This window comes from Lagopus muta, chromosome 6, assembly GCF_023343835.1.
Source record: "Lagopus muta isolate bLagMut1 chromosome 6, bLagMut1 primary, whole genome shotgun sequence".
In the NCBI taxonomy this organism is placed as follows: Eukaryota; Metazoa; Chordata; class Aves; order Galliformes; family Phasianidae; genus Lagopus; species Lagopus muta.
In genome coordinates this window covers 34,238,506-34,254,422 of record NC_064438.1, presented here as the reverse complement: position 1 = coordinate 34,254,422, position 15,917 = coordinate 34,238,506, and the positions used below count along the sequence as shown (strand labels likewise).

General features: G+C 34.6%; 1 protein-coding gene across 8 annotated transcripts in view; it reads left to right on the top strand.

Annotated features, from left to right (window-relative positions):
- Positions 1 to 15,917, top strand: part of HEATR5A (HEAT repeat containing 5A) — a 58,634-nt gene that overhangs the window by 23,109 nt on the left and 19,608 nt on the right. For all 8 annotated transcript variants that reach the window (XM_048949266.1, XM_048949265.1, XM_048949259.1 and 5 more), the window contains 12 exons: positions 642 to 892; positions 3,946 to 4,057; positions 4,789 to 4,941; positions 6,559 to 6,658; positions 7,400 to 7,509; positions 8,967 to 9,130; positions 9,224 to 9,399; positions 9,741 to 9,846; positions 10,592 to 10,782; positions 11,219 to 11,378; positions 12,443 to 12,632; positions 13,273 to 13,442. In XM_048949266.1, the coding sequence (XP_048805223.1) occupies positions 642 to 892; positions 3,946 to 4,057; positions 4,789 to 4,941; positions 6,559 to 6,658; positions 7,400 to 7,509; positions 8,967 to 9,130; positions 9,224 to 9,399; positions 9,741 to 9,846; positions 10,592 to 10,782; positions 11,219 to 11,378; positions 12,443 to 12,632; positions 13,273 to 13,442 (1,883 nt within the window). The remainder of the gene's footprint in view (positions 1 to 641; positions 893 to 3,945; positions 4,058 to 4,788; positions 4,942 to 6,558; positions 6,659 to 7,399; positions 7,510 to 8,966; positions 9,131 to 9,223; positions 9,400 to 9,740; positions 9,847 to 10,591; positions 10,783 to 11,218; positions 11,379 to 12,442; positions 12,633 to 13,272; positions 13,443 to 15,917) is intronic.

The window sequence follows — 15,917 nt, the reverse complement described above, 5'->3', positions numbered from 1 at the left end:
TCAATATGTGCAGTTTGTAGCATGCAGTCTCTTTACCTGGTCCTCTTTAATTCTGGACTTTCTGTTTCTTCTAACAGATAGGAAGAAGAGAAGTTAACTTTTTGCATGCCATATGAAATTTTCAGGCCTTGACCTACGATATTCAAATTATCTCTTGTCTGCACTATTATGTTCATTTCAGAATAATAGATAGGAAAAAAGATTAGTATCAAATTTAACTTCATTAAGAATTGTATTTAAACAGAGTCAGTTTGATCAAGATGAGTGTCTTTATCTACTTTTCTTGCTTGCAGTGAGAACGTTTTCATCTGTATAGATTCATGTAGGTGTCATTTTTCCTTGAATGTGTTTCTGATTCTTAGAGAATGATTACAGAGTTTTTAATTCGCGTTGGTGAATAACCAGATGATGTCTTAAGGTTTTTTCACTCTCTTACTTTTTGGGGTAGTATTTTCTTTAAAGAATTGTAGTTTTTAAATTTAATGACAAATACATTTTGTGGTAAAATCAACAGTACTTTTAAAAGAGAAGTACGGAAATTAGATACTTGATAATTCCTTATATGTTTTGCTTGTTGACATCATCTTAGAGATCATCTGTTTGCCAGCTTCTTAAATGTATTCGTGCATTCTATTTTTCAGGAGTTCTGGATGCAGTAATTTCTGTCATCCTTCATCCCAGCATTCCAGTTAGACTCACAGCAGCTTGGTGTTTACGCTGCATTGCAATAGCATTGCCCTCCTACGTGTCTCTACTGTTGAATCGTTGCATTGAACGTCTGAACGCATTGAAATCCTCCCCAGAAGCAATAACTGGCTTCAGTTTTGCTATTGCTGCTTTACTGGGTGCAGTAAAACACTGTCCTCTGGGAATTCCACACGGAAGAGGGAAGGTATGGTCTGAATATTAGGCAATTATTTGATTTATTTATTTATTTATTTATTTTTGCATCAATATTTGCATGTGTTCTTCATCACATGATCACAAAACCCAAGATCCTGATGTGGTATTTTCTTTCTACAAGAAGGGGATTTCAAAGCACAATCATGAAAAAGCAAGTCAGATATGTCAGAATTTTGTGGGAAAGTTCATTAGTGATTTTATTAACCATTCACGCTGATATCTTTTTGTTGTGGAGGAGATTGTTAGGTATTTCTACCCTAATAGAGGTCAGTTCTCTGGATCTATGAGGACTTAAATTTAACAGCTCCAAAAAAGCAGTTTACCCAAGGAAAACATTTCTCGAGTGGAGTTAAGTTTTTCAGAATTTATAAGAAAATTATTTTCAAATGACAAAATCTTCTGTAATTCTGTAGTTGGGCTAAATTAGAAAGCTATCATTTTTCTTGCTTTTTTACTCAAGAAAATGGTCAGCTGAAGTGCTGAAATGTATCAGACTTTGCCAAAGGAAGAGATTTTTCTTTTAATAAAAAATTTAATTAAACAGACAAGTCCTATTGCATGCTACAGTGTTAGAAGTAAATTTCCTGAAAGAAAGCTCATTCAAACATAGATTAAGCCAAAGCAATATTTTCCAGTCTTAACAATGACCCTGCAGTGTTCACTTTAGTCAGGCACTACACCAATAACAATAATTCTGTTTTATCTTGAAAATGCTTAGTTAAGTCCAACCATTTTTAATCAAATCTGACCGATATACATTTTCTGATTCCTTCATAGGATTTAACAGAAATCAGTTTCTTGTGTAGTCTAAGATAGCTTTGCTATTCTCTCTGTTGGCATGGATAGGATATACAGTGCTCTGAAGTTTGGGGGATATCCAGATAGAGAAATGAAGGCTGGGAAAAGAAGCTGTTTCCACCTCAATGACTGTTATATCCACAGAGTTGCTCACAGTTGGAAAAACATGGTGCAGCACAAATATCAGCAGCACATGCTAATTTTCTGCAAAATGGAGAAACTTACCTTCTTGCTTCTTGTAACGTCCATTGGCTCTGATTGAGATATTTTCAGGAGTGGCACGTTTTGGTGAAAGGGCTGTGGAGTTTGTATTATTACACCTCTGTGAAATGAAAGGAGTGCTTTAACATAATAGCACAAAATTACTCTTGCAGTGATTCCAGGCCACCTGTCCAGTGTTACAGAGCTCTGCCAATTCCATACCAATCCTCAGCAGACTTTACTGCTAATGGGTCTCTGATATTCAACTGATATTAAAAAAAAAAAAAAAAAAAAAAAAAAGTCCATTTTCTTCATTTTCTTTAGCTTTTATAAACTTTTTCTAGTGATAGATTGACCAGGGGCTTTCTCTTTCAGGGGGAGAGAACAAAATGAGTGTTGTTTGCCTGCTTGTACAGAAAAGTACTATTCAATACTGTACACCTAAACAGAGCTACAGTATCTATTTGATGGGGAAACTTACTAATTTACAAAGCTTTCTTTTAGAGAAATAGAATAGAATCAAATAGTGCCAAGATGAGGTAGGTATGGGAAAGCAAAGAAAAGTGTGGGAGAAACAGTGTATTTTGTACTGAGCTGGCAGGGAGGGAGAACAGAAGAGCTAACAGACGTCCTTCTCCATTATTTTCTAGGAGCACTGCCAGATTCCAGACTAATTTTTTTCTGAGGAACTGAAAGAGAGCAGTGTCAAACAGAGCAGTTTTGAAAAAGAGATGCCAAATGTAGGCAGTAGTGACCTGGACAGAAACTGTTTTAAATTTAACCTTTGATAGTGATTAGATTTACAGGTAGAATCTATTCAAAGAAAGGAAATAATTAGTGGGTTTATACATAACATTCTGTACTAATGCTGGTACTTCAAAAAATCCTTCAGAAATATGTATTAGTACATGAAGACAGAAATTATTAGAAATCATTAGAAATCCTTTCTAGAATGCTTCTTTATCAAGTAATTTGAATATAGTAAATGATTAGTCATTTTTATTGGTATGATTTAGCAAGGGTGCTTTTTTAATTAGAATCAAATACTCTAAATCTATTAAATCTATTTATTCACGGCCAATAGCACTATTGAGGAAAGTAATATTTTACAGTATGTTAATATCTAATGAAATTCTGCATGTATACAAACAGAAAATACTCATGAAGCCAAATCTCACGTGCAAATTTTCATGGCTTTGTAAATGTGCAAATAAATTATAGAGAGCTATTGTCTGTACTGAGGCTTTTAATGATAATATTGGTAATGATGTTTCTTATTAGTAATACTAATTTGTAAACAGTTTGTTTTGGCACTCAAATATAATGCAGTAAGGAAGAAATACTTTTTAACACTTAAGAAATATGTATGTAAGAGGCCAACCAATTGCAGAATACTTTTACAAGCTTTTGCCATACTGTGGGCTGTTGTCCGTGGACATATGTATGATCTATGAGTTCTTTTAACAGGTGCAGATTATCACCTTGTGTTTTGCATATCAGAGATCACATGCAATTATTGTGGAGAAGCTGAGACAGGATTGATTTATGTCTTGGCATGTCCTGCTTTCCTGCTTGTTTATTCATACTATTTATTGATTTAAGTACTGTCAGCAAACATGGTAGGACATATTAAAAAAAAAAAAAAGACATTTTACTCCTCTCTATACTTCTTCTGAGCTGTAATTCATATGTCTCTCTCTGCTTTTTTTTCTACGTAATGGCATAAGTAGGATATCAGAACACTTTTATCCTTCCCTATATTTGTATCAGAGTTATCAGCTCTTACTTCAGTGTTGGTAGAAGGGACAAAAAGAGGCTAAGTAATATACCTGGCTCCCCACAGCACATGTTCAAGCCATCCTAGACTAGTACTGCTGTCAGTCATTGTGGCTTCATAAGACTAAGCGTGAGAGGAAGATGAGGTTCTCTTTGGGGATAGTGAAATATAGTTAAGTATTGCAGCAAATGCAATTGGAAAAAAACATCTGATAGTTTCTAGGATGCTGATGGTCTTTTTTTTTTCCCCTCTCTTTAACTTTGAAGGTAATCATGACACTAGCAGAAGATTTGCTGTGTTCTGCTTCTCAGAACAGTCGTCTTTCAGTACAGCGAACGCAGGCTGGATGGCTGTTAATAGCAGCCCTCATGACATTAGGTAATAGCTGTGTACAATTTTACTTAAGCTGTTCTATGTGAAAAGGCTGTTAGTTTCAAATTTATTGTTAGATCACTGGAAACAATATTTGAAAGGCAGTGACTGGGTGGGACCGCAATTAATTAGATTTAGAAGACAAGCTTAAAAGTTTAATCAAATGTTATTGTGATTATGAATATTTACAGTGACTTTATTTTATTTTTAAAAATATCTTATTAATTTTGTGCTGGGATAGAACAGTTTAATTCTCTCTAAATGTTACTGTTCTTTCTGATTAGTTATCAGGTTATTGATTCTAGAGTATGTTGTCAGTTTTGTTCATGTTTTTTCAGTCACTTGTTTTCAGCTATTATTTCTGCCTAACACTCCTAGGGTTCGCTTGGATTAAAGAAAACACACTTTGTACATTAACCTATAGCAAACGTTAGCTTTTCTGAACATTGCTGTTACATATTAAATCTCTTTTATGCTGGTGATCCACACAGTCTGTGCTTGAGACAGAAGTCACAGTTCATTATCTACTAGTAAATGTATCAGTGGGTATGTAGTCATGTATGAACGTGGAATATCAGGTAAATTTCCTGTCTATGAAGCATGAGTAGGCTGGAGAAATAGCATAAGGATGTGTTTGCAGCTGTAATGATTTTGTGAACATAGTAGAAAGAACCAAAGAGAACTCTTTGGATGTTTTCGGGTCTTCTCATTGGCATGACAGCTGTCAATACCTGCAGGTCCTGCAGTTGTCCAATACCACCTTCCACGGATACTTTTACTGTGGAAGTGTGTCTTTCCATCATCTCCTAAAGACCTAGAAACAGAGAAGACGCGAGGAGATTCATTTACATGGCAGGTAACTCTGGAAGGCCGTGCTGGTGCTCTCTGTGGTAAGTTGAATATACGATTCTTCATAGTTAGACTTGTAATTTGCTTTTCCTTCTGAAAGATCGAAGATACTTCATATTGCTTTTTTTTCCTTTCCACTGGGTGATAGAGGATAAATTTGTCCCCCAACATTACACGCTTGTGTGTGTGTATATACATATATGTATATATGTGTGTGTATATGTAATAGGCGTGTGTGTGTATTTACCTATGCATATCTGTGTATTCTCTCTACAATTACTTGAAGGGAAGTTGTGGTGAGATGGGAGTTGGCCTCTTCTCCCATTTAGCTAGTGACAGGAGAAATGGGAATGGCCCCAAGTTGTGCCAGGGGAGATTCAGGTTGGACATTAGGGAAAACGTCTCCTGAAGACTGATCAAATGCTGGAACAGGCTGCCCAGGGACATGGTGGAGTCTCACTGTCACTGGAGATGTTTAAGAAATGCCGAGATGTACCAAAGAGCATGGTTTAGTGGAAAATATTGGTGGTAGGTGGATGGTTGGACTTGGATAATTTTGGAGTCTTTCCAGCCTTGGTGATGCTGTGTGTACTTTGTAATTGTAAAAACAAACCAAAAAAATATTGCTGGTAGAGGTTTTTGCTCATGTTCTTCAATTCAGTTGACCAGGCTGTGGATGACATAAGGAATGCCTCTCTTCCTTAGCATGTATATCACATAACATCTGAAGAACCAAACCAGGATACGTTCTCATCTCCACGTTATTATATTTAGTGAATATCCAGTTCTACTTCCTAATAGCTGACTTACTGTAAAATAGATTAACTGTATCAGTCTAGCAAATTTGCAAGAATAGGAAGACTCAGGTAAAAGTTACAATTTGGCTGCGGTCTGGTAGGCTGCCTGTTTTTTTTTTTTGTTGTGAAATATTGGGAATTTGGGTTTCTAAGATACTGTTTCACTGCTTTTGAAGTACTTAATGTGTTGCAGTCATAAATTCTGGTATGCTATAGATCCTTTGCAAAGCAGAAGCATGGTCCATGGTGTAGCAATCCAATATCTTTTACTGTTAAAATTTGTCAGGATGTGTAGAATTCAACATTAATTACTTAGGTTATTTGTAAAATAAAATTAACATTTTACTATTGTGGAAATAGGTCTTTTATGCTGTATATTTTCTGGGTACCTCTTGAAATAGTAATTCAAATTTAATTTTTTGTAAATAATAAAAAATACTTAAGTACATGTAGGCTGTTTTTTAAAGCATAGTCATTAAGTGAAATTTAAAGAGAAAAGTAGCAATGTAAGCCATAGGTAATCTAATAATCATACTTCTCCCATATTTTTTTTTTTCCTCGTTGCTGTTATTATCATGGAATTATCATGAAGTTGAGTTTTGTTCCACAATTCAATTCATACCAAAAAGTAAAAAATGCTTTCGTACAAATGTCTGAGCTGAGACACAAAAACAATGTATTTGTGCATGTGTTTTTTTTTTTCATTTGTGATTTTATCAGTTTCTTAAGTTACTATTCAAAATGCCTTTCATTTTTTTTAATGCTTTTAAAAATGGAAATATTAAAATTTTAAGTGAGGTAATTATGCTTTTTTTTTTTCCTGTGTATGTCACTTTAATTAAATTCAATTTTCTGTTTTAGCAATCAAAAGCTTCGTTTCCCACTGTGCTGGTCTTCTTACAGATGAAGTTCTTCAGAGACTTCTTCCTCCTCTCCCAAGTGCTGTTGATTTATTGACACAGTAAGTGTATCAAACTGTTAAATGCCATTCTGATTTTGAAAAGCTGCAGGGGAATTCTTTTGCATTTCATTTAGTGCAATTTCTAAAGAACTTTCTTTTCAGAGCACAAAAATTAGGGTGTAGGATTTAGCAGTGTCACGACTTTAGCTGGCACAGTAATGTGTATTGCAGATTCCAGAACTGTGTAAAGAAATTAAGGGAAGAAGTTGTTATATCCTTTTATTAAATTAATGCGTTTTTTCTGCTTCTTTTTTAAAATCAAACTTGCACATTCGTTTGTATACATGATCATTTTTTTTAATACAATAATACACTGGGACAAAAAGATTTATAGATAGTTATTTTTTATACTTAGATTGACAGCTAAGCTGGAAAGGATTTCATAATTTAACTTTTGCCTTGTGTCAGAGTAAGTAGTGATTTAATGTGCTGAACTCTACCTTGCTATACCTTGCAGACATATCTGCAAAAAATTAGCTGTAATAAGTACAGGTGCAATCAAGGACAATAGAAAGCTTTATTTATTTCTGTGGTATTAAATTTAAAAGAAAAGACAGGAAATGTTAACTGAGAGGTTCTCTCAGATCATGTGAAATAGTTTAGCTTCTGCTATTGCTACTGCAAATCAGAACAGTCTTTATAACACATACAGAAATGATTTAGTAGTTCTAGTACAAATAGAACCAGACTTACTAATCCTTGAACTCTTTAACATCTCTAATGCACTTTTTATGTTTTAAGGCTTTCTTCAATCTCTAAATCTTACGGAAATTCTTTAAAAACATCATCAACGGTTTACAGACATAAACTTTATGAATTACTGGCAGTATTGCCTCCAAAAATGTATGAAGGTATGTATTCTTACAAAGAACATCCTTAGAAACATAGGTGCGTGTTTGAAATTGTTGTTCAACATGTATTCAGCTAGCAAGATTTAGTTTAACCTTTTCTAACACATTTTATTCCTTCTGTTTATATTTCATGAAGCTGTAATGAAGTCACAATGATCTTGAAAAGCTAGTGTTTGTGATCCTTTTTTCCCCTCTCCTTTTAGAAATAAAGACTTTTGTGCTGCTGTTAGTTGAAACTTGAAGGTGGACAACATTGTGACTTTTTAATTATTTGGGGAATGGACTTGTTTTGATACCTGTTTTACTTCCTTAATTCTTAATCCAAAAAATATAATTTCAGCGTTAGCCAATCGAATGTGATCCATTGAAATAATTCAACAGGCTCACAGAATGGCTGAGTTTGTAAGGAACATTTGGAAGTCATCTGTTCTAATTCCTGCTCAAGCAGCAAAATGTAGAGCAGGTTACCCAGGACCATGTCCAGACAGATACATTAAACTTATCCTTTTCAAGTTGATGATGAAATGTTTGCTTTTAAAGAAAAATGTGAAGAAAATCTGAGGACAGATTCAGTGTTCTTTAGTAGAACATAATTTACCATATTTCAAATCTAATTTTCCAATACAGTGACTAATAATAGATCAACTAAAACATTATTTTTTTGTCATTTTAAAATTTCCATGTGAATCGTTTATCACTTATTGGACTGAAATAAGGAACCAGAGTGTTTGATAATTATGAAGTACAAGAGTATTTCATCAGGACAGAGAGATGTGCCAGCCAGTCATTTAATTGACTGCATCCTCTGTATCATGGAGGGAGTCCTCCTTCAAATAATCTGCTCCATCTAGTGGTAAATGCTCCTTGAATTCTCATAAGGACAAATCCCTGATTTCTCTGCTTTAAAGCTGTTGTCACGTTTTAGGTCTGAATGTAACAATTGCCATGTATGCACTATACTTATGTATACGCTATGTGTGTAAGATTTGTTTCTGAATTTAAGCTTAAAATACTGGACGTGACAACTTCATCCCTCAGAGCAAGTTTGTTCTTTTTTCCTTTTGTTACAGGAGATCAACATTTTATAGAATACAAATATTTGAGGTTGAGCAGATTTAACAGTTCTTTGGGTTGAGATTTCTATATATAGTCTACCTATTGAACTTTCTGTTTTGCAGCATGACTTGTAAAGCCTGAATCTTGTGATAGAGCAAGATACTACCCGAGAGTGTTATAATCTAGAGCCAGTAAATAAAGTTAAAACATTTCAGGGAGCAGGCTGTGGTGGGCAGTGGGTTGTGTTGTTTGTTTTGTTTTTTTTTTTAATAAATAAATAATAGCCTTAAAATCACAATGCTAAATTAACAGGTGTAAATTTCAGCATAAATACCTTCATGCTCACCAAATTTCACGTTGCAAGTAATTAACAAGAATTTAAAAATTCTTTTCATTTAAAGGAAGTTTCCATGCTGTTCTGAAAGAGTTAGTGGTGGACTTAACTATACCAGATAGCCAGATAGATGCCTCTACGTTCTTGCTTCCACCCCTTTGTCATGAGGATGACCTCCTTTTACTTGGTCCCTTACTGCAGGAGACTGACCACCAATTTATTGAAGAGCAGGTACTTGTATACTGGTAGTATTGTATTTTCATTCGGTTCTGGTTCTTTAGGTCAGTGCACGTTATGGCTTGATCACTTGTATCCCTCTTACAGCTCCTTTTAGGTAACAACGTAGCTGGAGGCAGCCTGGAATATGACCCTTACTCCATATATGAGAAACTTGCAAAACGTGATTCAGTACCTAAACCACTACCTCCCACATTGTCTGTAATTGGTGCAGCAACTGGTCTTTTTGGAGTTATATTTTGCCATATAGCAGAAACTCACAGGTAATGTAGTAACTTCAGCTGTTGAGAGATTTGGGGGATGCTGAAACATGGTCAGTGTACTTGAGATCAAACAGTAAAAAACAATTCTGAGGCAGTTATGAAAGTGAATTCCATGAACCACATGAATAAAATCATTAGGACGAGAAAATTATTAGATGTTCTCTTTGAAGTTGCTTGTGATGAAGACACATCCAGAAGTAGGTTACTGTAATTATGTTTGTAGTAGACAGCTACTTGATTTATTTCACCTCACTTTTTCAATAAAATAAAATGGAAAGCTGGATTAGTTTTCTTCTTCTTTTTAAAAAATTCTCTGAGGTTTTTTTCTATTTTTGTTTAAGGCTCCAAGTGTTAGAACAGTTGTTGAATTCTATAAAGCAAACAAAAGGATCACGACAGCAATTAGTGCAATTAAATGTTGTGTCAGCCTTTTCTACGTCTTTAAAGGTAAATCTCCTCTGTTTCTCTCTTTCCCTTCCTCTCCATTTCTGAAACATTGCTTCCTTTCATTCATATGTCTATGTAGACGTTCTCATTCATCAAGTTAACCAGCGTTAACCAGTGTTTTCTGTGGCAATATTTGTATTTGTAATATATTCCATAAGTGCCACAGAGTCATAGTTAATTTTTTTCCTATTTTTTAAGATTAAAGGATAATGACAAAAATTTGTAGTATGCTACAGTCTTTGCTACTGTAATTCAAATAAGGAAGAGATGGGGAAATTGTTTCTATCATTCCTGTCTTTATCCCTGTTTTTCTCAGATTTCTTACTGTAGGGGAAAAAAAAAGTAAAGATTTTTTTTTAAACCAAAGGCTGTCATTTTTTTGCCTTTCCATGATACTTTATGTGTATTTTCCTCTATTCATGTGCAGTTTTCATTCTTTCCTTCTTAGGCTTTTTTTTCAAACTAAAAATGTTTTCATGACAGGCAAGAGCTTTAATAGTGCAATATTATATTTCTGGCAAATTTAATATGCAATTCAGAAAACTGCTCTATTTTTGCAATTTTTTTTGTCTGAAATTCAATTAAAATTCTAATTCTTGAGGAGCAAATAAAAATTGAGGAACGCCACAAATAAGATGGAAAGAAAATCAAATTCCTTCTTCATATCTTGTAATTTTTGCATGACTGACAGAAAAACATTCTGATTTCTGTACTGAAGTTTGATACATCTACTATCTATTTTTAGCACTTGGCTAACTGCAAGGGAAGTTTAGGTCCAGAAGAAGTTAGAAGATCTGCCCTGGCATTGGTTCTGAGTGCCTTGGAAAGCAATAATCCACTTCTAAGGTGTGCTGCTGCAGAGAGTTGGGCCAGGTTGGCTCAGGTGGTTTCTGACAGTGCCTTTACTGCTGGATTAGCGCAAGTTAGTTTTGACAAGTAAGTTCAAAGAAGTACAGTAAATTTTTGTTTGAGTTTATAAAAACACTTAAGAAATATTGTGATAATAATTTAAAGAGAAGTTGTAGAAACTGATTTCCTTGATGTTCATTTTTGAAGTAACAAGAAAAAGCACTGTTTGATTTCTGTATGCAGCTCCTAGTTTTTCTGTTCTTTAAGATTATAGTCTTAAGTAAGCACGTAGACTTTCAGATAAGTTTAATGGCCTGTTGTCCTAGCAACATCAGTTAAGTATGTCTAAAATATTTTTGGTACTCCTTTCAGATGATAGATGATTAACTTACAGTTTTGTCAGTGTAACAATGTCTAGCCAAGTGTTTTACTTACTATGTACTAGAATTTTCATTTGTAGTTGTGCTTATGTAATATCAGTCTTCGTGATACATTGACAGCTTTCTTTCCTTGTAATTAATAGGCTAAAATCTGCTAGAGATGTGGTATCAAGAACAGGTCACTCTTTGGCACTGGGGTGTCTGTATAGATACTTAGGAGGAATAGGTTCTACTCAGCACCTGAATGCATGTGTTGGGATCCTTTATACTTTATCTCAGGACAGTACTTCTCCTGATGTACAGGTACTTGTCACTTATCTAAAAATGTTATGTTACAAATTAACTGATTTATTTTTTAGCATAAATGTTCGTTCTTATAACATTTCACAACCTGTTAGATGTATCTCACAGTTTGATGAGTGCAGTAGTAAAAGCAATGAAAATAGCCCCTGGTCAAAATCTACCTTTCAAACAAGACCTACAATGAGATAAGAGAGGTTCTTATTTTGATGATCAATGAGAGTGATAAGGCTGAGCTAAACTGTCTTTATAAACAAGATCTGATGTTTTAGGAGTTGATTAATTTCATATTCACCATATCTTGACCTTGACTAGATGACACCTGCTTTTTTTTTTTCTTCTGTTCTTAGCAGAGGAACACTGACACAATACACTCACAAAATTTTTCCATGAAGGCATATGTAGTAAATAACAGAGTTTTGAAGCCTGAATGCTGTAGAACATAGTCAGTATAGTTCTTTGAGTAAAGCAAGATGTTCTGAAGATTAATTCAAATGATTTCTCTGTGGCTAAAGCTGCTTTCTATCAGAATACTTTAAGAAACATAGTGCATATTCTTTGCGTTTGTGTAAGTCTTAAAAAATTTTTGTAACCTCCTCTACAGTGTGTTTACTTAAAGTAGCACTGTATGTTGACGTGAAACAGATTTGATCTCAATTACTTTGCACCAGTAGCCAAAATGTTTCAACTGCTCTGTTATATTAACTTTGTTAACTATTGTTCTTGTACGTGGAACTATAAAATGTTTTACAAACAGTGTATCTGAGGAATAATACTCACTAATAAATTAATTTACTATTAATTTATTTTTTAATAAACAAGGACAATTTTAAAACAGTTCTTTCATTGCATAACAAGTTCCTAAAATATATATATATATATAAATACATTCAAAATTGAACACGTGATTATTGAAAATTCTTTCTAACACCTCTCAATTTGCCTCTTTGTAACCTAAAAGTGCAACTTTTGTTACATTTATAAATTGAATTTCTTTGAACTATCAAATTTTTAAAAGGTTTTGTTCATCAGACTTATGTTATGTGACTGCTTCTTTTATTTCATAGGCATGGGCACTACACTCTCTGTCTCTGATAGTAGATTTAGCTGGCCCCTTGTACTATGTGCATGTGGAACCTACCTTATCTCTTGTTCTCATGTTGCTGCTGACTGTGCCTCCTACATACACTGAAGTTCACCAAAGCCTTGGTCGCTGTTTAAATGCACTTATTACCACACTGGGCCCTGAGTTGCAAGGTGAGCAATGTACAATATTGTCAGCCTTTTTTGGTTTAGCAACAAAGCTATTAAATACTATTCGAATGTATAATTAGAATCTAATATGCAAATATTGAGTTTTTTCTTTCTTGCGGACAGTATTCCACAGGCCATGAGCTCATGCAATCAAGATGACTACTGTTCTTCCAAAAACAGTGTTTCCTTTTGACATCTTTTCCTTGCTTTGGAACGGCTCTCCAAGCTGTGTCTTGGCTGATAATTCTTACGTTTAGCATGAAAATAGAAGGTATTCAAAGCTCAAATGGAAGATACTCAAAGAGTTTGGAGCCAGTCTGTGTCGTAGCTGTGATGCAGATTTGTAAAATTTCACTGGTTAGTGGTGCATATTTTACTGGTGCAAGTAAAAGATTTTTTGTTCAGGTAACCTGAACACTGAAATTTCCTGAGTGTGATATCCCTCAGGGCAATGATATCAGAGTATAACAGATATAGGCAATGTTCTTCAAAGGGATGAGTAACGGGTGGCTTAGGAAAAAAGATGAGTTATCGTGTTTTGAAAGAGAAGTAGATGTTTTTAAAGAACAAATGAACAAAATTAACGTGTGGGGTGGGTTTTTTTTTTTTTTTTTTTTTTTTTTTTTTTTTTTTCTGAATATAGGCAGCAGTGCTACAGTTTCAGCCTTAAGAACTTCCTGTCTCCTGGGCTGTGCAGTGATGCAAGATAATCCTGACTGCCTTGTTCAGGCTCAAGCCATCTCTTGCCTTCAGCAGCTTCACATGTTTGCTCCTCGACATGTCAACTTGTCCAGCCTTGTAAGCTGCCTATGTGTGAGTACATGTTTACTCATCCATATCAATACGATGCTAGCTATATTTTAAAATCTTGTGTTCAGAAATGCTTTAAAAATGCAGAAGTTTTCTTAACTGGCGTAACTGATCGTTGTGATGGTGGGATGTTTCATATCCCCTATAGGCATGTATTCTCTGTGTTTTTAATTATATACTCAGTTTCTGCTCCATCTTAATGAGAGCACATTCTGTAGAAATCTTGTTCTTCTGAACTACTTGAAAGTGTGTTCTTATTGAATCCAACTATCTGGCAGAAAATACCATCCATTTCTGCACTGGATTTTTATCAGCTATTTTGTCTTTGGGGGGGGGAAGGAGGGATAGAAATCGTCAGTGCGTGTACTAATGAACCACAACAGTTCTCAGTAATCATTTTTAATGATGGTGAAAAACTGTAGATTCCTCTATTTTGTAATTTCTGTAGGACTAATTATTTAGAGTGTTAACTTCTTGGTAGTCAGTATAGCTCTTTTAGACACAAGTAATAGTCTGAAACTAGGTATTTGAGATAAATAAGCACTATTTGATAGAAGAGGTGGGTTTTTTTTTATTTCCAGCTATTTATTTATTTATTTACCCCAAAGTGCATTTTTAATAGCTGCTGTTCCCAAACACTTAGTTCTATCAAGAAAACAACAATATTTTTCCAGTAGCTATTAGTTAATTGTGTCTTTTTAGGATCTAGGGTTTTTTGCTGTTGTTTGTTTGTAAATAAAACTCCATCTAATATCCCTGTAAATCAGAGCTGAACAACAACAACAAAAAAAAACAAAACAGAAAAGACAATAAAATGATTGTTGTTTTGTTTGTTTGTTGTTTGTTTTTCAAATTTATGTTGTCTATCACCATTCTTATTTGTATTTCCCCCTAATTAGCATTTGTGTATCAATAGTAGCCATATAGACCATATATTGGCTTTGTATAAAGTTCAGACACCTTCTACTTATCTTAATTTTGCTTGAGTGCAAACATGATAAACGTGATTGTGGGAGGCTGGAAACACTTGGAAGGACAAATTCTTTTAGCCTCACATTGACTTAAGCATGAAATTTGCTGGTTACAAAAGAACTGAAACTTATCTGAAGTGTTCTTTCTTTTAACATAAAACAGCTACAATTTTTTCTGGGTAAAGTGCAGGGGTTTTTTTTGTTTGTTTTTTGTTTTTTTGTTTTTTTTGTTTTTGTTTTTACATTGATAGAGTCATAACAAATCACTTGATTCATTCTCTTGCACAAAGGATGTGTTAGCATTTGGGATCATTGGAATGTCCATGGAGTTTGCAGTCTGCTTCCATGTACAGTCTGATCTCTTTAACTAATAATAAGTAGCTCCAAATTAAGAGGAGGTCATAAAGAAGTCTTCCTGTATGTATGACATAACTGTCAAACTGTCAAATTTACAAATTGCCTCAAAGTACCAAATAGTGTACCTTATGAATTTTTATATGATATGTATTACTAAATTAAGAAGAAGCGTGTTTCCTTGCTTCTGTATATGTGTTTGTGCATCTGTAGAAGTGTCGATGTTCATCTTTATCCCAGAAGTTATCAATTGTACAGGAGAGGATTTCACTGAAGTCAGTGGTCTTAAATGGACAGACTTTTCTCATTGTAAGAAACTTGTTACAGAACTAAAACCAGTGTTGCTGATTCTGACGGTTGAGGAAATGCCATTCATGAGTGTTAGAAGCAGAAAATGTTTGAGTATGTGCTTTGCAGATCTGTGAGAAGATGGTTGCACAAGCAAACTTACACATTTACAAAACTCACCATCTTTCCCACGGAGTTTCCTCTTGCTGCATCTCCATCTAGGTAGGGAAGCAGAGCAAGTCATTGAATTGGCCCTGAGATCTGCCTTTGACTGTACTTGGCATGCAGGGTGACTTTTGGCAAGTCATTATCTGTAAGTGCAAATTTTTACATGTCATGAACAAGGTGTGACGCCCTGTATTTTGGAGTCTTTGAAGGCAAGAGTTAAAGCTAGATATGAGATACTGTGAATATTCACCATTATTTATTTAAGACAGAAAAATAAGAAAAGTAAAGGATCTGTGGTCAGATAAGTGATCTTTAAACTTGCTTCTCTATCCTCTTCCCCTGTGATTTCCAGAAAATGTCTTATTTCAAACACGCTTGCATTAGGCTTGTCAATATAACTGATGTGGCAGCTGCAAGCTACCTCTTCCACCTGTGTTTCCATCCCCTAGACCAAGACATCTCTCAGGACTCCGAAGTATTTAGGCCATTGATCTTGTGACTATTTTAGCACTGATAAAACATGACTCAGGCAAAGGCTTCACCACTTTTTTTTCTTCTTATTGTGTATGTGTTTGTTTGTGTACGTCTGTCATTACTAGCAGCTCTTCTACAGCTTCTTCAAATATCCCTTGTTTGTCAATTTGATCTTTTTCCATGAGACTTTGCATCTGACAGATGCTTATCATATCAGTTGAGC